At 40.6% G+C, this 24,649-nt stretch overlaps 1 protein-coding gene across 1 annotated transcript in view; it reads left to right on the top strand.

The window, feature by feature from the left end:
- Window positions 1–24,649, top strand: part of SCUBE2 (signal peptide, CUB domain and EGF like domain containing 2) — a 45,068-nt gene that overhangs the window by 10,300 nt on the left and 10,119 nt on the right. The window contains exons 5-17 of the mRNA XM_072864114.1: window positions 2,226–2,351; window positions 2,746–2,862; window positions 3,670–3,759; window positions 5,397–5,513; window positions 6,538–6,660; window positions 8,534–8,650; window positions 11,100–11,222; window positions 11,725–11,841; window positions 12,462–12,548; window positions 13,229–13,333; window positions 14,583–14,738; window positions 15,103–15,306; window positions 24,285–24,452. Coding sequence (XP_072720215.1) covers window positions 2,226–2,351; window positions 2,746–2,862; window positions 3,670–3,759; window positions 5,397–5,513; window positions 6,538–6,660; window positions 8,534–8,650; window positions 11,100–11,222; window positions 11,725–11,841; window positions 12,462–12,548; window positions 13,229–13,333; window positions 14,583–14,738; window positions 15,103–15,306; window positions 24,285–24,452 — 1,650 coding nt within the window. The remainder of the gene's footprint in view (window positions 1–2,225; window positions 2,352–2,745; window positions 2,863–3,669; window positions 3,760–5,396; window positions 5,514–6,537; window positions 6,661–8,533; window positions 8,651–11,099; window positions 11,223–11,724; window positions 11,842–12,461; window positions 12,549–13,228; window positions 13,334–14,582; window positions 14,739–15,102; window positions 15,307–24,284; window positions 24,453–24,649) is intronic.

A 24,649-nucleotide genomic window follows, 5' to 3' on the forward strand; every position in this document is an offset into this window, starting at 1 on the left:
ATGCTGTCTTTTCAGTCAGCTAGATTTTGGTGGGTTTGGTCATGTACCTTGTTACACAATGGATACTTTGTTATTAAAATGTGCCCTGGTTTGAGAAGTGCAGTTGTAGCTTTCTGTGGAGAGCAGATTGAATTCTGCTCACTCAGAATGGAGCAATCCCAAATTGAGCATTTAAACCATTTGTCTGATGTCAGTGAACTTTACCAAAGTACCTGCTTGAACAGTTTCCCCTTTGGTAGCTCTACAGAGACAAAAGAATAACTTTGTTAACAGAAACTAAGCTGCTAATTCTCTTAATGCTTTCTAATGCCTCTGAGCTAACAGACCAAGTCATGTTGCATGCTTAAGAACAGAAATGTCACAAAAACACAAGAGTTAATGAGGCTAATTTGTGGCCTCATGGGTTGTCTGGTTCCTTGACTGACAGCACAATAATGGATGACAGCTTTCATGTGGGCTCCTTGGGCTGTGTCCGTGTGCTGCAGGATTTGAAGTGTCATTGTCTTGTTAGACTTCTACAGGGTCCTCACTGTGGGAAAGGAATCAAAAAGCCAGTAGAGCAGAATAATCTAGGCTTTGCAATATCCATTCTTTTGTTGCTTAAAGCTATCTTAATAGAGAAAGGGTACTGTAGCTTGTGCTTCAGATGGTGAGAATAGTTGTGTGCAGAGCAAGGACCTAACTGAAGTGTAGTGGAATAATGGTGACAAGCTAACCTCTGCCAATACAGTGGTTTTGTTTCATTTAGTAATAAGGCTGCAAAAGGGGCTGTGTAAGTTTAAAAAATATATAGGGTGTGGAATTGTTCACACAATCCCTTTTTAGCAGCATGGTCACCCTTTTCATTCTCTCTTTGATTGTGCATCTGCTCAACTCAGTAGAAGTTCACTGAGGTAATGTGGGATAAGCCCTTGCTGCCAAAGTATGCTCCACTTAGTCTTCTCAAATGAAGTGTTCTCACCAAGAAGAAAGAGCATTCTGGTGTAACATGTCTTATAAAAGCCAAATGCATCAAGGCAGAGAATTTGATGGCAAAGGTGTGTTCTCCATATACCTGAGGAGAGCATTCAGTTGTCTTCTCTCCCAATTTTGTAGCACTATAGAATACTTCAGCAAAAATCTGTGGTGTACTGTTAGAAGAAAAACTGCTCTCTTAGTTTGGTCTAATGATCCCATTTGATAACTCAGCCAGCTGCTGTGGAGTTTTAAGTTGTGCGTGTACAAATTGTGTCACCATCTTGCCAGTGGCAAAGGCATTGATTTAGCTGAACCATGGGGCAAGGTGAAAGAAGTTTTTACAATAATTCTAGGAACAATAACAATTCCTCCCTGTTTAATTGACTTTAACTTTTTGCAAAGGCCAGACAAGACACTCTGGCGGTCATTGACTGGTGCATGAACAGCTTGTGACTGTCAGAGACAAAAATGACAGGATGTTTTTAGGAGGTGCACCAAAAGGAAGAAAGTCACTAGTGTCACACTGCTTTTTCATTTGGTTAAAGCAGGCACTGGCACTAAATTCTGTCCAGCTGGGAAGGTGTATAGAAATACAGAACACTGTGATAATCCCCAGTGGGGTTATTTTGGGAGGTATTTATTGAAATCAGAAAAAAACCCATGAAAACAAAACGGTTAACAAAAAAGAGAATTGACATACAGCATACGTACAATCTGTATGTCTGCCTCGTCACTACTTGGTCACTGCTGAGGTAGGTTATGACTTTGGGAATCTGCTTTGTAGGCCAGTAATTGAAATAGGGATGACTTGTGACTGTCCGCCTAGGCATTCCTGCGTCTGGTGGCTGCTCTTTTAAGCAGAGAAATAAGAACTTCACTTTAGGCTTTGATCTTGCCAGGTATCAGCCACCTTGCAATTTTTATAGAAGAAATGAGAAAGTTTTATAAGCACTGGTGTAAAGTGAGAGCATTGGATGAGAATGCAGATGCTGTACAAATCTAGGGATGTTGCTTTCTGACCTTGCAGTCAAAGAACATGGGCACAGAAAAGATCACAGACGGAGAAACCCTGGGGCCATTGACTTTGCAGAATTGGACTTTCTCCCTTTCCTGTCTGTAAGCTTGTACTTCTTGTCCTAACACTGTAGAGTCTTCCCAGAAGTAGCAGGCTGTTGTCTGTGTGTGTATTGAACTGACTTTATTTGACTGTTGCCTGCACACAGAGATGCCGAGGATGCTGATGCTCTTGCACTTGTCCTGTTTTGCAGAAGGCATGAGCTGCATGAATAAAGATCATGGCTGTGCCCACATCTGCAGAGAAACGCCCAAAGGAGGAGTTGCCTGTGAATGCCGACCAGGATTTGAACTGTCCAAGAACCAGAGGAGCTGCATTTGTATGCAACATTCTGCATATGCTTATGGTTTCCCAAAGTGCACAAATAGTGTTCTGTTTGCAGTGATATGGGATTTGGTATGTTATAGCTAAACTGGGATGACATGCCTAAATTGCGTGCATTTGAATTAAACTAGAATCAATGGCTTTGCTGGACACTATCACACCAGTCTATGGGTTGCTACAGTATCTGCAGTGTGGGAGTTGCGCCATCATTCATAATGATGGGAAGTTCAGCTCCACAAGAGAGCTCTGCAGTGTTTCAGTCTCACAGAGTTCTTCAGGAAAGGGGCATGTTAGGAAGGTGTTTTGGATGGTCAAATGGAGACAAATGCACACTGTCTTTCAAAGACAGTGGAAGTACTTGTGAGATGTAACATGTATTTTCTTTCTAGTAACATGTAATCATGGAAATGGTGGCTGTCAACATACATGTGATGATGCTGATAATGGGCCTATTTGTGGATGTCACCCCAAGTACATCATGCATGTGGATGGGAAAACCTGCCTGGGTCAGTATACGGTGGAGGGAAGTAGTTTTCTGTTGATGGCTAACTTTAGAGTGGTGTGGCATTGCTGTGTGTGCATGCTCCTTATAATAGCATGGCTAGAAAATGTCAAGGAATACAAAACCAAGAAACCTGCTAGTGCATGAGTGAGTTGGTTGGGTTCAGGCAACTTATGCTTCCCTATATAAGTAGCTACCTAATAGTACTGCAGCCTGTAATTATCACTGGTCCCTCTGAAGCGCAAGCACGAGCCAGAGGGTGTAACCAAGCGGTACGTCTGTTAAAACCAGAACTCTGAATTAAATTAAAGTACAATTTTTGCAAGGCAGTTATCCAGTAAAGAAAGCACTTAAGATTTATAAACTTTTCCAGTCTCTGGAAGAGTTTGTTTTCCGTTGATTGAAATCAAATGCTCAGGCATAGCTGGCTGGTCCTTGTATTAGTCCATGATAGATGATGACAGTGTGCTCTTAACAGAACAGTTCATGACAGTTCAATTAGTTCTTTCGTCTTGTTGCTGTTCACTACATCTGTAGTGCATCTTCTGTTTTGTTAAGAATACTGAAGCAAACATAAGTTGTAAGGAAGCAACAAAAGCAAAGTATTCTCATGATTTTCACTGAAGGGTCTTAATGATTTTCATTATTACTTTCTTTTTTAATAAAAAAATATTACTGCCTAGTCAGTTCTGACTGTCTCTGATAATTCAGTGTGCGATGCAGCTGATTGCATGTGTGTGTGTGTTGGATATCAGATGAGGCTTCTGGTCAGCGCACCTTTACTCATTTGCTTCTTTCATGTTCCTTACAGAGAGGGAAGAGGCAGCTGTTGAAATTTCTGAGGGAAACACTACAGCAGGAGCTGATGTGGACAAGAGGGTGAAGCGACGGTTGCTTATGGGTAAAAGTGCTTATCCAAAATAACTTTGCTGTTTGCCAAAACCTTTTAGATTGAAGAATTGGGTTTTTTTTTTTAATTGTAACCATCATAGCTGGGCTGAACCCTGCCTAAGATGCTGCAAGAAATAATATTATTCCATAATGTATAAGAAACTATGTACATTGTTTGTGATGGTTAGTAGGAGGTGTCAAGAACTTGTCCTTGAAGTAGTGTATGTTTCCATGGTTCTAATTCATCATGGGAATGCAGTACAATCCCTTCTGTGCTACAGTTTTAGCCAAGTGATTGTGGAGGAAGCAGTGTTTTACCTGCTTCTCTTCAATTGAAAGTATGCTTCTGCATGGAAGAGAGTTGGGCCCAGTGGTGGATTGCATCTAGAAGGACATGTTAGGATACAAGGTCATCTTATTCTTCCTAGAGGTGTTCACATCTGGCCCAGAATGCCAGCCTCTGAGGGTCTGTCATTACTGGGAAGGCACCAGCATGAGAAACAATCACTGTGGTCTCAGGGCAGCTGGGTCAGTGGATGTCCACCTCTCAAAAACCCTTACTCCAGGCAGTCAGGGTGATTTACTGTGCTTATTGGCATTTGCCACAGAAATGGCATGGAGGCTGAGGAAGAAACAACCGAAAGTATAGGGCTAGCTCTGAGCTCCTGAATCCATATTTAGACACCTAAATGAATAGCGTAATTTTCAAAAAAAATGACATTTCTGTGGAAAGAGGAAGAAAGAAGAGGCACTCTGTCTTCATGTGGAGGTTGGACACAGCCACCCAGTATTGCATGTGAGATGAGAGACTGGGAGGGAATAAACCAGTAAAGGTCTCAAAACTTGAGAATAAGTAGCATATACTTAATGCTGCAGAAAACTAGGAGGCAGAGCTAGAAAGAGAGGATTTCAAAAAGCAGACATAAAAAATTATCTTTGCAGCTCTCTGAATCAATATGTGGTGGATAAAATTGCATTTGTCCAGCCAGTGAAAAGGTGGTTAGACTGACTGAGGTGGTTAGACCAACTACAAGAGGATGAATGCCAAAGAGTGAGTTATTTCTCTTTAGTTGGATGTGAAGAACTGTATTTTAGAGGTGTTCACTAGAAAGGTTTGGTGAGGCTTAGACATAGTTTGCATAGGGGGAAGTTATAGGAACATTAGGTTGAGATGGCACCTGGGTTACAAGCCTGAAGGAATGCTCAGTGTGGGTGTAATCCACCATGACTGGGAGCACAGGTAGCATGTGAAGGTGTGTTGGGATGGATTTAAGGAAACTGTTTTAGTAGTGCTGACTGTAACCAGGTGTCTGAGCATTGGTGGGAAGTGTCAGAGGATCAGCCAGAATCGAGTGTGGGCGTAAGGCGACAGACTGACAGGAACAGATTCATCATCAAGGAGCAGGGATTTGTGTTTAAGGATGATAATATCCAGAGACAATATCTTAGTTTGTAGAGTCTCTGCAAAAAACTGGATGTAGCTGAGGCAGGGATTTTGCCAACACATGTATTCAGTAGTTGCTCACGTATACTAAACTAAATGTGGTTGAATAGCAGTGTACTTGGAACGGTACCTTGTATCACATGATGTTTCTTGTTACCAATATAATAGCCCTGAGCAAACTTCAGCTTTATCTTGTTGGCTAGAAACATGTGCAGTAAATAACGGTGGCTGCGATCGTACGTGTAAAGATACATCAACCGGAGTTCACTGCAGCTGTCCTGTTGGATTCACACTCCAGTTTGATGGGAAGACATGTAAAGGTGAGTTTTATACTCATGGACATGAACACGTGCATACCAACACCTTGCTGTAAGATATTCATCTCCAAATGAAGGTAATCCAGTGTCCAGAGGAAAGCCAGTATGTGTAATCTGACCTAAGAAAGGACTGCAGCCGGGGGTAGACACACGGTTTCCATCGCATCAGGTGCATGATGTGCAGAGAATCTCTGCTGCTCTGCCCTCCCCCTCCCCACTTCCACCCCTCCTGCCAAGATGGCCTCATTTTTCACAGATGAGGTTTGGTAGGAGGTAATACAGGTCTGTGGTAAAGTAGAGGTCAGTACTGGGAGAGGTAGGCGTGTGGGTTCTTAGAGGCATACAGTCCAATAGTCTGCTATTTTGCCTGCAGTCAGCTGGGTATTAGAGCAGTTTGTAAGTAAATATCAGTGTGTAAACAGGGATGTGTGAGTAGAATTACTTATACTGGTCCAAGCAGCTCTAATGAGAGTACTGGAAAGGAGCAAAGGGACATTTAGGTTGTATATTAGAACACATTTTCCAGTGATTAGATGTTAAGACTGTTCTGCTAGGCAAAAATGATGGAATCCCTATGCCTGAGTCAATTAAAGTTAGATAAAGAACTTATTCTAATATTGGCATGAAAAGGACAGGGTAGCTCAGGAAGTCTTCTCTGCCTGTGATTTCTGCAGGGCTTAGGAAGAGGAAATGGAGAGAGTGTTTATAAAGCTATAAAACCTGTTAGAGAACATTTAAGTCAAAATGTTTCCAAACAGAACTTAAGGAAGTGGTCTTTTGTGAATACACGTACGCAAATGTAACTGACAGCAATATGTTAAATGAAAGCAAATAACTCTGTCATGGGGCTGAATGGGCCAGATCGTTCTTAAGAGCTGGATCTGATCTTCCTTAAAATTTGTAGTAGTCTCACTAGATTTTGTTTCTGGGATTTTCTAACCAATTGGACGTGACTGTTTTCTGGATCTGGCAGTGGAAGTATGTTGAATGTACTGTGTTTATTTGCTGAAGCACTTTTTTGTTACAGATATTGATGAATGCCAGTCCAATAATGGAGGCTGTGATCATTTCTGTAAAAACACTGTTGGCAGTTTTGATTGCAGCTGCAGAAAAGGATTTAAATTATTAACAGATGAGAAGTCTTGTCAAGGTATGTGCACTGGAGAGGCAACAGAAGTAGAACAAATCAGCGTGGCTTGGACATCTACTACAATGATGAAGTGCTAATGGACTCCAGAATAATTTCCATGCCTCGGTTTTGTGTGGGTTTTTTTGTTTTTTTTTTTTTTCTTTCTTTCTGAAACAGCTGTTGTATTAATACAGTTGGCTTGATACTGTTGTAGAGTTATGTTTAACGGCACAGTGAACTATTATCTGGAAGCGACAGAGATAGCATCATATTAAAAAGCTCTTCATGAGGATAATGCTTCCTCCCCCATTCTATTAATGATCTTAAAATAATTTACAGGGAAAAATAGACAATATTGCTCTGTCAGTCTTACTGACTAGTTCACCATTGCAGTGAAATTATTTTTTCTTAATGTGACATTTAGATGCCATAAGTTCATTATTTAAAGAAAAAAAGATATAACGTCATCTATGAAATTATAGGCCTATAGGTCTATGAAATTATGGACAAATTGAAATCCCTATTCCCTAAAACATCATAGAGCATTTGATTTTTAGGATGACATGGGTTTCTCCTGTGAGACTTACAAAGCATATTTGCTTTTCTGTGTAATGGTTTGCACATATAGAGTTATCAATCCTGTTTAAGCTGCTTAAATACATTAAAATGTAAAGATCAAAATGGTCCGTGGTTTTGGAAAAGCTACAGTATGAAACAATGTAAAGCCAATCAGCCACTTGGGGAGGTGAATAATTCCATTTCCTAGACAACCAACTGACATTAATGATGAATTTCAGAAAGCTGAACTGACCAACAGAAAATAAATTTCACCTGGGTTTTTGGTGCATTCTTTTCCTTTTTAAATCAGGCATAGAAGGACAAGTGTTTATATGGAACAAACTTACTATAAAAACATAAGATTTTCAAGATAGTTTGTGGGTTTTTTTAATGGAATCTGTTTATGAATGTATTTTAGACTTGCATCTCCCTTTTGTCTCTGTCACTTCTGTTACTTTCCCTAGATTGTTTCAAAAGTGGTATCTTGAAGCATGCCAAAGCCCAAGAAAAAAGAATGATGTAATGTGTCAGTGATGTTGATGTGAGCTTTTTTGTATCTTGCAGCATTCTTACATGGTATGCATAATGTACTAGCACAGAAGTTTTAGGTGCTTTTGATGGTGTAATAAACATTCAGGGCCTCAAAGTGATGGGAATTTTACCATTTTACCATTCAATTCACTGAGATCATGATTAGGCTATTATACCAACTATGCTTTACAAAGATGATGTGTGCAAAGTGATTGTAATGCCAAGGAAAACTTGAGAAAACTGGAGAAAACAGGTATCTCAGCAGCTTTGAGACACAGACATTGAAGTCTACATATACAGTATAATGGATCCGTGGAAAAATTTACTAAATTATTCCAGTCATCTGTCTTCAGGTGTATCTCGGAGAATGTGGTGATTTTCAGCAGACTTAAATCAGACACTGCATATTCATATAGAGTTAAAAACGTGGCCTTTGCTTTCATTTATGGGGAAAAAACAAAGGCAATACTTTATTTTGTAAATCTACTTCTGCAGACCTTATGTAGACTTTTCTTAATGAAATAAGAGTTTTGTCAGCTTTTTTTTTTCTCCCATACAAGAGAAATAATTTATTTTAAACACAGTTGTTAAAAATATAGCAGCAGTTTTTGTGTTTGCCAAGAAAAAGCTTGTTTGGCAAACTAATTGTTCTTTTAAAAGTTGTCATTTCATTATGTTACATTATTTGTTCTAAAAGAATTTGCTTAGTTTACATAAATCTGCACATCTCTGTCCAATTTTATTAGCTCATCAGTGCTCCCATGTCAGGCTGAAAGATACTGATGTATCCCTTTAAAACTTGCAGACGTTGATGAATGTTCTTTTGAACGGACGTGTGACCACACGTGCATCAATCATCCAGGCACCTTTGAATGTACTTGTAACAAAGGATATGCTCTCTACGGCTTCACACATTGTGGAGGTGAGTTGTAAAAAGGCACTACAGGCCATACTGATGTAGTGCTGTTGCCACAGGTCTAATTAGTGTCTGTGCAAGGCAAAGCCTATGCATATGCAGTAGGTGTATAGAGTAAATTTTACTCTTTGCTGTGATAAGGAGACATAGCAAAAGTAGAAACTAATCCTGCTCATTTCTGTCTTTGCTCAAATGATTTTCCCTTCCCACCCTGCATCCAGAAAGCACCTGTGACTATTAGAACAAACTGATGTGTTTTGCACCTGGATATGAAAGCCATAATTTGATAGATTTTTCACATGCAGAAGTCTCATTGACTTCAATTAAAAGGCAGTGGAATAGGACTTGAAGAACAGGAAGCTCTGGATGGCTTAGAAAGTTACCGTTTTGCAGGTTGCTCTTGTGCATATGTCAGATCCTCATGTGATGTAGATTGGAATTTAGCTGATGTAGTACCACTGATTTACATTGGCCAAGATTAATACTCTTAAATCTTTTACGTCTTTCCTACAAGAAAAGTTCAAGAAAAGAGAGAAAGATGTTCACAGAACCTCAGTGTGTGTCAAGTGTGAATATTTCTGCAACAAATTCCCAGAATTAACATGAGGAAACATGAATAACTGGACACTAAATGGAATTAAACCTGTTTTATATAAGCTTTAGGCAAGACCTTACCGACTCCATATGGTTACTTAATTCTGAGTAAGACCTATTTATTTCTGAGGCAGAATGAACACACTTGAACTTGGAGATAACAATTCAGAGATCTCTGTGTGCCTGATCTGTTCTAACCTCTGCCTCTTGAAAGTCTGTAAAGATTATTACAGGGCTACAACATCACTGTGTTTTATCCTGATGAACAGGGAAACCTGTCTGGATGGGGAGTAACACTGTTCATGTGTTCTACTTGCTAAAAGAAGTCTGTTCCCATTAATTCCATTTCTTTTGGCCACCAATGAGGGAAAGGAACTGTAATTTTGCTGTTGGCTGCTAATTGGCCTCCTCATATCATACTCCTGTGCAGATGATGTTAATCCTTGTACTATAGCAAGTCCTTCATTTACTGGCAATCACAAGCTGTGTCAAAGCTGGTAGGGATACTGAGTATATACCTTCTGACCTATATGGAAGGAGTCAGTAAGTTCTGGAGATAATAGGTTGCCATTGCATGCAGCATCCTAGCAAATGGTCAATGAAAACCAAAGATTTGGGCTGATTTTTGTGGTGTCTTAGGCATCAGTACCTATTTAAGATGTTCCCTTCTTTCTCCATTATTCCTCTGCTGCTCATTCCTGCCCCTGCTGTCCCAGTTCTGTTAGTAGCATGTTTTCCCCCTGAAATCAGCTCAGTTTTGTAACCTGTTTCACAGTGTTTTCTACCAAATTGTTACCTATCTAGAGGGGGGAACAAATGGTTGGGGAGAGCAGTGACAAGAACTTATTATCATTGAGAAAAGTGTACATAGAAGTGGGTACCCTCAGTTGCACAAACTTTCTGGGACTCGCAAGAGATTTCTTGATGGCAGCTTTCTAGGTTTATGTATCACTGCTATAAAGCTACTGGAGACAAGTGAAGCAGTCATCAGGGTGGATCTGAGAAGCAGAGACATTTCTGAGAAGCAGACACACAGAACTTTGCGTTTCCCTTTGTTGAAATTAATGAGATTCCTGTCGGCCCATTTCTCCAGCCAGTCAAGGTCCCTCTGAATAGTGGCACAACCATCTGGTGTATCAGCCACTCCTCCAGTTTTGTGTCATCTGCAAACTTGCTGAGGGTGAACTCTTGTCCCATCATCCAGGTTTAATGAAGAGAATAAATAGTATTGGCCCCCATATTGACCCCTGGGATACATCACTGGTGAATGGTATATTCTGCATCAGCATGCAAGTTTGCACCAAAGGCAGTATGTTGTGTGGTCAGTAGTTTCTTCTTCTATTGGCATTTGTTGCGCGGGGCAAGGCCCTGAAATCGGATAATTGGCCAAAAGGGACAACAGTGATACAATGGTGGTGTTTGCCCACATGGAGTCAGATAGTGTTCCACAGCAGTTGAGCACTTTGGAGGGTTGATCAGTATGAATCCTATCCATGTTGTCTGTCTTTATTCCAAATTAGAAATATTAATTAACCAGACACAGTGCAATGCAGACTTGATTTGGTCTCCTTTTCTTTGAGTTAATTTGTTTTCATATTGCTGAGGCTGGATGTTTTCTTAATTATGTTGTTTAAGGACATATCTAATGTCTCCCCTCCAACAACATTTGATCAATTTTGACATTTATCAAAGGATTTCCATGAAAACAAAACTATTTCAAGGTGGGTGTCCAGATAGCATTCCTAAAACTTTTTCTAAAACCTACTAAGGAGTATTTGTGTACATGTTTACCTAGTGGAGGTAGAGTACAGAACTTCGGCAAGAGTAACTTTTTAAAAGTGTTCTTATCTTTCCTCTGTAGATATTAATGAATGTAGCATCAACAATGGTGGTTGCCAACAGCTGTGTGTGAACACTCTGGGAGACTATGAATGCCTGTGTCACTCTAACTACAAATTACACTGGAATAAAAAGGATTGTGTTGGTAAGGTGCCTAGTAAATACATTTCTACTCCTGATGTGTCTGATGGCCATATGGTTATAGTCATATCTGAAAATCTTGATCTGCGCAGTTAAGTGGTATGTGTCATTGTTCCCAGTATTCCGCTTTACTTTTTAGTCAGGTATGATGATACTGATGTTGAAACTGCTAAAAACAAGAACACACATACCCCCCTCACCCCAAAACAGGAGATACTTTGAGGGATTTTGATGCTTTCTTGCCTGTGCTTTTATCTAGCTCATTCTTCTTTTTCCTTTTGTTTCTGTGCATGAGAAGGTTTGCTGATGATAGCTTTACCTGAAAGGAAATTGCTTATGTGGTGTGATCTTCCAGTGATTTTATTTTTGCTTTGATTTTCTGTCTAAACAGCATATTAATTGCATGGGTGCTCTCAGGCACCAGGTACAAAAGCAGCTGCATGCTGATTTATTAGTAGGGTGTGTAGATGTTTTACTTCTGTGAGTGTTTGTTTTATCCTATTTAGAGACAAAGGGTCCCTTGCCTGATAATATGTCACCTGAGGTATTGCTGTACTGCATTAAGAGTGGTGGGAGCGATAGATGCTTCTTAAGCTGCTCTTCAGATGTTCAGATATTTTCTGGTAAGTCAAAAACAACAAAAACAAGCATATGATTCTGTAGAGAGTGTAAAAGCAGCAAACCTCCTAACTCTCATGGAAGTCCCAAGAAGTAGACAATCAAAAGAGAGCTTTCCTCTTTCACTATAGATAATAAAGGGCTATATCCCTGCCAGTGTCCCAAGAAAGCCCCCCTTTCCTTGTCTTTTATAACCACTCTACCCTCGGATTCCCTTCTCATGACAACTGTTTTTTTGCAGCTGGGGAGCACAGGGCAGAATTCTCCGTGCTCCCTGGGCCATTCCTTAATTGGCCCTGAGAGCCGCTGCTGAATGGGGTGAAGGCATTCCAGCCCTGCGTGGGGTCTGAGATTTTGCCCGCACAGCCCCTCCACCCCACAGGACACAGCATGCAGACTCGGCCAGTGCTTATGGGACAGAGGCTGCTTTTCTTCCTAAACCTCTTAAATTGCTTAGGAAGAGACAAGCTCTAATGTGGAGTATTTTATGAACAACATTGTTGAAAAATCAGGTGAAGATGATGATGCTGATCAACAAATTAAAAATGTCTTTTATACTACAGGAGTCTTCAGTCTGTGTACAGTGCCTGTGTCTTTACTGTCTGTCTGTTGGTCTGTCTGTTAGGAACACAAGACGCCTACACCCTCACCTGTGGCAGGCCATCTCAGCTTAAGAAAAAGCAACAAAATACAAATGCATCCAACTGGCTGGGTAATCACTAGGTTTACTGTTGTATGATTTGACTGATTTATTTTAATAGATAACTGTGATATAAGGGTGTTTCTGTTGACTTTCTTTTTCCCTCTCCATTATACTCCCTCTGTTTTTTCTTCCTCTTCCTCATGATCGCAGATCATGATTACAGCAGGAAATTCCCCTTGTACTGCTTCATCAGTATTACTCAGACGAAGACTTAAAAATAAGGAAAGCGAAAAAGATCGGTAGTGAAATAAACAGCTGGGCCAGCAGTGTCATGACTCTTTTTAGACATCCAAACTGGACAGTGTTGGCAACATACAATATGTTTAGGTTGAGCTGTTAGACAGTAAAGTTTAGAAAGCATTTAAAGCTAAACTGATTTGGAGTATCTCCTTTGATTTCAGCTAACCCTTATTTGACTTACCTAATAGCAGATCTGGACTTAATCTCTCTCTCTCTCTCTCTCTCTCTTTTTTTTTTTTTAAATAAAATCTATCACACTTTGTTCCGATTCTGGTTGTGAACCAGCTTCACAGCAGGAGGAAGCTGGCATCTCTTTAGCTTTTCTGTGGTGACCACTTTTTCACTTTATATCAGCATATTTTTTGATGCCATCATTATGATGTGACATTAGGGTTATCTAAATTTTCTATTCCTTTTTAAAAATAACATGTCATTATTTCTTCCTGAAGATACTTCAGCCATCAAGATAAGCGTAACCTTTAAATTAAATGAAGGAAAATGTAGTTTGAAAAAGACTGAGATGTTTCAAGAAGGTCTGGAACAGATGATACCAGGTATGAATATAAAAATGCAGGTAAGCAGGTTAGAGCCATAGCTCAGGGGTTATTAAGTGCTTTCCAGATATAAAGTACACCATAAGCAAAGCATAGAAGACTGCAAACTTTCTCCTTTTCACTGACCTCATGAATCGCGCTCCTTCCCAGCTATGAGCCTGGCAATAGTTATTTTGGATCACAGGACTTCCCTGTGACAACCTTACAGTCTTGCTAGGAAAGCCCTTCTCCTTTTTCATTTGTACCACTGCCAATAAATTCTCAGTAAAATCAACCATTCTTTCCATTCTTTTGATTTCTTCCTTTCCTCTCTCTCTTTATCCCTTCTTTCTGTTCTTTCCTTTCTCACCTGCTCCTTACTGTCTGATGCCTCAGTGAAGAATCACCCAGCCTTTTATGCTCACTCTATTGCCAAAGGGTTATTCCTCTTTTCTCTTCTCTTCCTTTTATACTTCAGCAGCCCCAGATGGACACAGTGAGGTCAGCTCTTCCATCTGTTCCAAGGCAGAAAGTATAGCTTGGGATTTTACAAAGTCAGCAGAAAATGAGGAGGAGTACATTTCAAAAAAAAAAAAAAAAAAAAAAAGGAGCTGGGGGAAGAAGTCACTAAACAACATGATGAATCAGCATGTCAGTTTGTCCTTAGAAGAGTAACAGTGAGAAACTATACTAGATGCTCAGTGAAGAGTTATATACTCCAGAACCAAAGCTTATGCTGGGTGTTTTCTTTACCTAAATCTTATTTCCTCATTGAAACCTTGAAAATGGTCTCCAAATGTCCTGTGTACGCAGCCAGTGCTTAATTTAAACACCGTTATAAGCTAACGTGTTTTTCACATGCTTCATATGAGTGCAAAATTTTTTCCCTCGAGTAGCCTGCCTGGTGCAGGCATTGTCATGGTTTTAGGATGCTTTGCATAGTGCAAAGGCAATTCATTAGAATCTGCGAGCAAAACCCAGGGGAAGGGGGCTGAGCACTGCAGCCAAGCTCTCATCCTAGTAGTGAATCATGCCTCAGACCCACTGCAGTGCTAGAGTCCCAGCCCAATAGCACATCTCTAGGTGCACGGGAGTCATGACTCTGTATGAGGGTGTACCAGTTGAGAAACTGGCCAAACTGCTTACTGGCATGTGGAGTTGATCATTTGCTCCCCTTTAACTCTTCATGACCACATATGCGCTGAGCACTAGTGAATGTTTAATAACATAGCTGGCCAAGCTTTTGCTTCCTTTAATTTTGTTCATACAGAGAGACATAATTCAGTAATGGAGAGCTTCCACTATGTAAACCTAACATGCAGCTCTGGCAAGAAAGTTCATGGAGCCCTCAGTAGACTGACAGCGACTAGAGAAATTTTTATCACTGCGGACTTTGAGCTTGAAACAAGCCAAAAGGAGGTGACAGGTTGGTTGGAAAATAATCCAAGGTGCGGTTTGAAGCTTCTTGCCATTTGCTCCTTAACTTCTGTATTTTTTCACTTCTATCTGTATGCAAAATGATAATAAAAAGTATCTCCTGTTTTGAAAATGAATTTTACTGCTTCAAAAAGAGTGAGGGATGGGGATAGTTTCAAAAATAAAAAGCTGCTCATAGATTAAAGTCTTATGGTCTGATTAATTTTCTTCTAGCCTGGTGGTGTTGTCTTTAAGGATTTCAGACTTCTTCATACAAGTTGCTTTCTCAATGATTTGCATTGGTTGGTCTTTTGAATTGGGTGGGATTTTGTGCATGGTCACTGATAGCAGCTTTCACCCTTGATACTTTTCAGACACATGTGATGTGCGCTGTGCTCGGAAAAAGACTGAAAAGAGGTTCCGTAAAACCATTCGAACCTTACGGAAGACAGTCAGCAGGGACCAGTTCCGCATTCGTGTCGCTGGTGTGGACCATGAAGTGGCCAGAAAGTCTCTCAAGCTATCAGAGCCACAGCAGTCTTGTGGTGTAGGACAGATGCATGTGGGTAACAGATGTGGTAAGTAAATGTAAATTAGGAACAAACCATCATGTGTGTTTTACTGTTTTGCTCAGGTCTGGTGAGCTTGGGGGGATCATGGGATGTTTGTCCAGGAGAGAGGAGGGCTGCATGTGAAGAAGTAGGGGTTACTGTTTGTGCTACTGAGATGTGCCCCTCTATGGATTTATTGTTGGCAGTTGCTGTGTCTGTTTGTGCTACTGAGATGTGCCCCTCTATGTATTTATTGTTGGCAATTGCTGTGTTATAGAGTAAGGGCTCAGTGCATTCACTTTGTTATAGTTGATGCACAGCTTACAGCAAGCTCAAACGTAGAAAACGTGGGAGTAACGTCAGGCACCAATGGCCTTGACATCACCAGTGTTATTTTCAAGACTACATTTAATATCCAGTGTAACACTGTGTTTCTGAACTTGTGAACATTTCTTCTCTCCCTTGTTCCAAAGAAAAGGCTGAGCAGAGTTCGATTAGTCACATTCTCTTTGCTGATTAACCTCTGAGTCCCAGAGAGTCTTCATGATAGAGTTATAAATTCATGGAGAATAGGGGTTTTATAGGCCAGTACTGAGAAAAATCTTAATTATCATGGCACTGGAGAGCACTACCATAATGCAGCCTATAATAAATGCTTCCAAAGCACAAAAGTTAAGGAGAGGGGTCAGATGTTGTCTCAACAGGGGCCTAACAACCATGACGGCTAATTCAGGCTGCATAGGGTAGGCAGCATGTAGGTGGTTTTGTGAATCAGCAAGCCTTAAAAATCTGTGTCAGAAATAGTACGTCTTCCAGCAGCAACCCATTTGGCCTCAGAATAGATTTTCCAATCTAGTTTTGCTAACTCTAGAAAAACTTGGATTCATAGAATAGAAAAATGAATTGGTGTTAAAACATCTGTGCAAGCAAGCAGAATAGGGAATTACTCAGGAATTCTGTCGGAAAAAGCTGTAAGGTTTTTTTTTTTTTGGTAACATTGTAATAAGTCTGAAAAACTTCGGGAAGCTCACCAAGATGAGTTTACATGGAGGTTTTCAAGCTGTTGTGTTGGATGCTGGAGGAAGGCTTTGAAAAGCTCTGTCTCAGTCCATTGTACAGAGCACAGTACGGCTTTCAACAGTATGGCTTTCAAGCCGTTTGTGATTTCATCTGGAAAAAATAGCGATGAGTAAGCTAAAAATACTGCAGGTAGAGAAGGCAACGTGAGTTACAATTAGGAACTGGAACAACAAAGAAACATAACTTTTTTTTTTTAGGTAGCTGCAGAACCAGTTTAATTTCTCATTACAAATAAGAAGCTTACATGGCATTTCTGTGCTAGTTCAGAGGGAAAGGGGGCTTTTGGAGAATGTCTGGAAAACTGGTATGGTGAGCACAAAGAGCCTGTCCATGGTTAAAACAGAGATACTGAGCATATGAAGACAAATGTTTTGAAGAACAACTTGTAAAAGTCAAGTTTTCTTCTGTTGCTGAATTGGTGCCACAGTTTGCCCTGGACATCTTAACAGGTACTGCTGTGAGCAGTGGAACTAGTAAGATGTGATTCCCTGTGGGTCTCATGCCTTATGGTTCGATTTGCTCGTGCCTAAAACAGTGCAATCACTAAATGAATCTTCCTTTCTTCAGCTGAAGTATTCAGACCATATCCTTGTGTAGATTTGCTGTGATCAAACTGGAGATGGAACTTGCACCACAACCTTTTACTTGCCTGGATGCTAAGAAGGTGTCTCTCCTCCACTTGTATGTTCCCCACTTATTTACGTTAAATGTACAGAAACTTAGTATCTTTGAAACCTCCCTGCATCCTTTGCCAGATTGCTGGAAGTTGGACAGAAAGTTCACTAGTTGCTGAGGGGACATGAAGGTACACACAGAGGCAGCGTTGTTACATTATGCCTCATTTCCTTAGAAAAAGCTGATTGTCCCAGTGTGTATGGTAAAGGCAGCACCGGGTGGCCGTGGCTGCTGCTGCTTTGACTGCCAGTCAGAAGGAGCTAAGAAATAGACTGGGGAGAAGAGAATGGAGTGGGAACAGTGTGGAAGAAGAGGAAGAAGCTAGCTCAGGGATGTGTGTGGGTGAGCCAGGGGTTTTTGGTTTGTTTTGATCTGATTGTTTTGCAGAGCTGCTGAGAACTTCTGGACAGGATTGGGGCCCTGCTTATCTAGGCATGCTAATAATCCTGGGGAGAAAGTAACTCCATAGCAAGAGATATCAGGTCAGCAGATGGACTCAGTGCAGGTGGTGGATGTGGTCTCTGGACAGGCAGAGAACTTTGGCAAAGGGATTTTGCTCAGTTTGACCAGAGGAGCAGAAAGCAGTGAGGGAACAAAGTCAGTCTAGGGACTTGCAAGTCTTCTGTGATGCAGATAGTGAGTGAAGTGCAGGTTTCAGTTCATTGTTTTCAAATAAATTTTTTAAAACAAAATACTTGGAGTATGGCTAGGTTAGATACAGTTTTATTGATTCATGTACATGATTCTTGTACTGGTCCTCTTCCTGTGGTAGACTTCTCCTGGCACAGCGCTGTCTGAAACATTAGTTGTATCTGAGCAGCGTAAGAGGGAAAGTGCAGCTCCTGCTCTGACAGCTTTTGTCTTGGGTAACTGGCCTGCAGTTGCAGCAGTAAGCTAAACTTCATTTGGTTTCACACTTTTGGTGAGGTAGTACTTTTCCTGATTTTCCTGTCTTGACTCCTACTGTCCGCAGTGGGGCACAGCACAGAATAAAAGCTCCAGAAAGGCACCAGGAACAGATTAGATGTGATTTCCAAGGTTTTTCATCATTCTTAATATGCTGAATGGTTGCATGTGTGTGTCTGCTGTTCTTTAAACAGCTGTTGATAGTAAAAGGGAATTCACTGCTGATTATGTGCGAGCTCTGTGTCAATGAGTAAGTATATTTACCATTGGCTCATGTTGATTAATTCCATGAAAGCCTGTGAATGGCTTCCAAGGAGCAACCAGCAATAGGTCTCTACTAATGTATATCACGGGAAATGAATATAGCAAAATGGAACCTTCATCAACCTTCCCTGAGAACTGGATTCTCATAGCAGGAGTGTGATCTTTCCAAACTGAAGTAAATCTCATGGTAAAAACCATGCATATTTGAATGACAGTGCTTCAAGACTGGATGAACTATCTGAGGATGCTGCAAATGCTACATGCTTCTTCGAGAGGAGATTTGTCTTGGGGAGAATGCAGTTTCATTCACTAACCTGGCTACAAGTATTAATTCTCCAGTATGAGCTAGACTTTAGACAGATTTAACAGCCAAAGACCAATTGTTTAAATACTAGCAATTCCTTATCAGAAACTGATTTACCAGAAACCTCCATATTGAAAGAGAAGAAGTTGATATCTGTTGGGACCCTTTTGCCCTCAGGCACTTCCCACTGAGGGGGAAACAACAAGCAGTTTAGCTGCTTTTCCATTGCTTAAAACTCTGTCATACCTTGATCGCATCCCATGGATTTGAAAGTACGCCTTGCCTGTTCCATTTGGTATTTTTTGTGTTGGATACATGAATACTTTAAGAGATGGAAGGAGGCAATGAAAAGTACCATTCCCTGAAATTGCTGCGTAAAAGGACATGTGAGCATGCCCTCGCTGCACAGTAGTCGCAAGTGGATTCATCTAAAGAGCTGTCACTTCAAAGAACAGTAAGCATGAGCAGCACTGGTATAGGCACTGCTCTGATGTAAATGCTGAGCAGCTTTATCTTGTGTGGGAGGTGTTGATGCGTTTCATTGCTCAGCATTCAGCAGTTTGGTCCCCTTAGTTTAGAGGGTGCAAATAAAATATTAACATTTCATACAAAATGATGAACCGCATCTCAAAGTTTAGATGTGGTATGGTACTGGCATTATAAAGTATGAGAGAGATATTTAAAGAGAAAAGCAAAGTGCTGCCTGCCTTGCAGTTGTTACAATTAACAGTTGTGTTACACCACAGAGAACTGTATGTTGCTTTTTTTACGGTTTTATAAAAATCTGACAAGAAGAAATGAATTATCAAATGGGAGAAAGGGTGTTATTTTTCTGCTCACCTGCTTGCTCTGACAATCATGGATTTAAAACATAAATCCTTAGGATGTGTAACCATCTCATGTGACCTAAATGTGTGAACCGCTAAAACACAATAACTTAAAGGATGCCGCTTCAGAATCAATTTGCATCAGTTGTTGGTGATTTTCCTTATAAAGTCAAGGCATCATTCTTAAGAAAATGGTGAATTGGTGGATCATGACCTCCTTTATGAGGTTCACCTTCTCAGCCACTGAGATACTACAGCATTTGTCTGTAGGAGCTCAAAGGCTAATGTGTTGAAAAGAGGGGAAAAGCCTTTAAATGTCTTTGTAACTGTTAATCCTGGTTCCCTGTGGGCCCCTCTCTTTCTCCCCCTCCCCTTTTCTACTTGTTTTTACATCAGAAAAGCTTTCACATATTTTTTTTTTCTTTAAAACAGCTGCATGAGACTCAAGAGGGGTGTTTAATGGGTATTGAAGACAAACAAAGACAGTGGCTGCAGAAATGAAGTCTACTAGAGGCAATTGGTTCTTTTGTTTATTTGGAGAAAAACAATCAGGTTTCTGAAAAAAGAGCAAAGCCAGCCAGTGGAATTCTGATTTAATGTCATCATTTGCAAATCTTCAGATCTTGTTTCGACTGGGTGTTTCCCATGTGTCAGGTGGGACCATGCAGTTTCTAGTTTTGTGAAATGAAGCTTAAACATTTTGGTTCCATTTAAACAAATGGCAGGAAAAGTTTGAATTCTTAGAGGTGTTTCTTTGGGCTTTTGGTTGTTTTTTTGTTGGTTTTGGTTTGTTTTTTTTTTTTTTAGAGAGGGTTCATTTGTGTTATCCTAATTTCATGAATAGTCCTGTGGATTTCCATGGGATGATTTCTGTGTTGACATAATGTTCCTATAATTAATGCTACTATAATTGAACCTAACACCAAGTCTGTCTGTCATGCTAAATTTGGCCCTGGTGAGTGCTGTGAGCTTCTAAACAGGCTTTCCTCATTACCCCTGCTCTGTGCTCTAGCTGGGTTAGATGAGTGGGCCTGGGTTTGGAACATTTCTAGGTGGAAGATGGGGAGGAACTGGGGGCAGTTTACAGGGAATGTGTTTGTGGATCAAATTGTCTGGACACTTGTACCACTTCAAAAAGCTTGGTTTGATGTAGTTCTGTGAAGGAACTGATATATTTAAGAGCTTGAGGCATTAAAGCTTGGGCATCACTTGGAGTAATTTTAATATTTGCATTGAATAATGAGTATTCATTAGACTGTAAATAGCTAAATCTGTATCTGGATGTATTAACCTCTTTTCTCATACACACACAGGATCCGTTAAGGCTTGAATTGTTTGGCGTGTCTCAGAAGTCATAGTGGGGGAAAGATAGGGTTATGCATTTTTCTAGGGAGTGCAATATTTAAAACTTAATTTTACCAGTCTCTGTATTTTACATACTTTATAAACTTAATCCAGAGTTGCTTGCTTTTTTTCAGGTCTCGTTGATTTCAAATTGAGCACGGGTGCTTAACACCCTTGAGAATAAGGCTCATTATTGCATGTAGTAACATCAGATATGAATACGTGTGGAGTACCCTCATAGGCCTATCCATCTAGGCGTAGTCTTTCCAGTTCCAGGAGGCATACCACATATGCTGCTTCATAAACCAGTGACCTCTGTTGTAAAAGCAGCTAGTATTCCCCTCGCCCGCTCTGTCTCAGAAGGCCACTCCACATGCTGGGGCTCTGATAATGATGTGACTTCTGAGCAGAGAGTGGCCAGCTAGGGTGGTGGTGTCCTGTGAACCCAAACCCCATGGACACGCAGAACAAGCCCATTGCTCGTCTAACTGGACTCCTCTGTCAGTCTGGTTTGTCTCCAGCAAGATGCTGTTGCCCAAAGAGATATTCTTATTTTTAAGCAGTAGTTCATACTGAAAGAGCTGGGTAGTCATTACATAGCTTTCTCTCCATGTTGGGTCAGCCTGTCCTCTGTCCTCCCACTTGATCCTTTTCTCTCTCCAAGCTAGTTCACAACTGTAAACTGTACACCACACTGTACACAGCTTTTTTCATCTGGTTTTGCACAACACGCTATTACAGTGGTGGTAGCTAGTTGGACTTTTTTTTACAGTTTTCTTTCTGTTGTTGCCACCTTTTAGGAAAATCAAAATGAAATACTTGAATTGATTGGTTCAGATCAAGTGGAAAAGTTTTGTTTTGGCCCAGGTTGATTTTACACACTTCCTGCCTTTCACTGTCTCAGCCCTGTGTGTCTTCTGTGAGCACTGTCACAGGCATAGCCTACCACCCTGCTGACCTGCCACAGTGCATCCCTGGGGCAGCCAGTGCAAGTGGAAGACAGGAGGGAAATGATGGGGCCTGAAGCAGTTGGAGCATAGCTCCAGTGCAGCTTAGTGGACCTGAGATTAACACTGAGCAAAGTTGAAACAAAATGTTAGCCTTCTTTCAGTATGCAGAAACTGCCAAATTGCAGAAGTCCTGACAGTTGATCAGCTCTAATACTTGTGTAAACGTATTCTTTGTATCAGCTTGCACTTTGTCTGGTAGTCTAATTGCTGAACACCTAATTTGGCTTTGAAGCCACAGGCACAAAATGTAAGTGGCCTGGTATTTTTTCCTTGTTGCTAGTTAGCTGAAGTGTGGGAACATACTATGATGGGGAATGAGAAAGTTGTGGTTTATGCCCTAATAGAACTTAAAGGATGAGGAAGGACAAATAACTTGTGACTCTTGCCCCAGCCCTCAGAATCCTGGAAACCAAAAATTAGCTGGAGCTCACAGTGTGTCTGAATGTGGAGGTAAGGCACAGAAACAGACCATCTGATGCTTCTGCCACATCCTTCTCTTGCTCTCAGAATTCAGTCATGCAATGCATCTAAGAATGCCCCATGTTGAGGATCTCAGTGATGTCTGAGGAGATCTTTTTAAATTTACTTCCACAATGCAAATTTTCAAAAATTAGGCATTTTGCTAAATAATCCTGGAAGATTTAGATTAACTCAGTTTTATTCCACAGGGATCTCTGTGGTTTTACAATATGTGGTTTCAAGGCAGATAAGGTGCAGATGATAAAGTTGTCAAGAGATCTGATGGGATAAGTTCTCAAATGGAACATTTCCACATAAATGGTGGGTTTGGTTCCTGCCTGGGACAGGTTTCCTTTGAGCTCTGTTAGCGACCTACTGTTATGCTGGACTCTGAGCAAGTTCAGGAAACATGAAGTACAGTTTTAAGGTTGAATTTGTATGGTTTTACATGTGTCAATGTAAAGTAACATTCTGTTCAAAACAAAAACAAAACAAAGACATACACACACACACCCCCAATGCAAAAAAACCCAAACCACCCCAAACTTGACATGTGATTAAAACGAAGGGAAACAGACAGGTTAAGGGGAGATAGCAGAGAACAGATAGTCTCTAGTGAGGGCACTCAGAATATTGATTTCTCATAGAGACATAGAGTTTTTTGAGGGAAGGAGATTTGCACTGGTCTTTCCATTGCTTCTTGGTTTCTGAAGTTAGTAGCCACTTCTCAAAATCACCTTTACTAACCTTGATTTCTTTCCTTGTCACAGAATTGTAAATAGTGCTCTTTCCTTACCTTACTAGGAGTTCTGCAATGAAAGCCTTAATTCATTCATGTTTGTTGAGTTGCACAAAGAGCACAGAGATGAGTGTTCTGTAGGAATGTTTATAAAATGAAGAAAGGCTTGAAAAGTGTGGGAGCAAATGAATGCGTGTCCTTATGAGAGCAGAAGTGATATGTGGTGGAAAAAGTTAGAACCAAGAGCAAAGACTTCCTCACTAGCTTTCATTGATAAGCTACAGAGCATTGCTTAACCTGCTGTATTTTATTTTTAAGCTAAAGAGGAACACCCGCTATTCCACTCAGTGTATCAGCCATAAACAAAACTCTTCATCATTGATCATGACCGGTAGTTAATGCCCTGCTTGTTGTTAGTCATATATCCTGAAATGAAGCCAAGGCCAATTTAACTCCTAACAAAACAGCTATTCACTGAGTGATTTATTGGAGCTATAAACTAAAACTAACAGTTTATTATCGTAACAGGTCTTTAAAAGGACAGACTTTTTCAGAACAGCTGAACAACTGCAACAGTGTTTTGTGCCTTGCCAGAGCAGGGTAATTATTAAATACTGGCACTGAAGCCAGTTCTTTTGTGAAAAGTTTGAAAACCAGAATTTTTCAAAGATACCCATAAATATTGCTGGGCTTGTTAGATAATATTGAGGTGTCTGTTTAAGTAAAATCAGTCGGATTGAGTTAGTGCTATCTGTGCACCATACAGAACACAGCAATCCAGTGCACAGATAATCGTTATCCAAGATCTAGTATCAGAGGAATGGCAAGAATATTTCTGCTTTAAAAGTCTTTGAGGCATGCATAATGTTTAGTTTAGTCAATTTGCACAATTACTTGTTGCACTGAGGTTGTCACACCAATGGTTGTGAAGTATGAATATTCAATAATAATAAGATTAAAATACTCATAGGAATCTGGAATTACGTTTTTTACATCTTAGGTTCAGTACTAAATTATTTCATTTGGGAGGAGTCCAAGAGTTCTTTAGCTAGAAAGAGGAGATAATCACTACATAATTGCACTGTGGAGATTAACAGGGAGTACTGGACAGGCCTAGTGTCCAGTGCGGCCTTGCAACAAAGCGTGAAATCCATTCCAGCTCACAGAAGAGCTCACAAGCACTAGGGGTTATCAGTGTCTGTTTCAGTTTTACAGGGTACGTTGCATGTATTTTAAGTTCTATCTGTTGCTAGCATTCAGTTCTGAAACCCTGGCACCCACTTCCCAAGTAGAGAGGAGAGCAGTTTCACCGTGGGGTTTCAGGTCCTGTGCAGGCTCACTAACATACCTTCACCTATAACGTACGGGTTGAAGCAAGTGTGTTCTTCCTCTTCTAGATCAGTGCTCGCCAGGTGAATATTCTTCTGATGGCTTCAGACCCTGTCTGCCATGTCCCCTTGGAACATACCAGCCTGAAGCTGGGAGAGTATCCTGCTTTCCCTGCGGAGGAGGTCTAACAACAAGACATAGCAGTGCATCCTTGTTTCAGGACTGTGAGACCAAAGGTAAGGTCAAGATTTATTTGATGAACTGCGTCGCTCCGAAGCAAAAGTAACTGCTGCTGCTACAAGTAGGGCATTCAAAGAAGGGTCATTCTCCTTTTAAGGATCTCTCCTTCTGGGGGTCTCATAGTTGGCTGGCCTGGTGTGGCTGCAAGGAAACTCAATAAAGCCTCAATTCTTTTTATAACTGATTTTTATAC

The sequence above is a fragment of the Ciconia boyciana genome, chromosome 6 (genome assembly GCF_034638445.1).
Source record: "Ciconia boyciana chromosome 6, ASM3463844v1, whole genome shotgun sequence".
In the NCBI taxonomy this organism is placed as follows: domain Eukaryota; kingdom Metazoa; phylum Chordata; class Aves; order Ciconiiformes; family Ciconiidae; genus Ciconia; species Ciconia boyciana.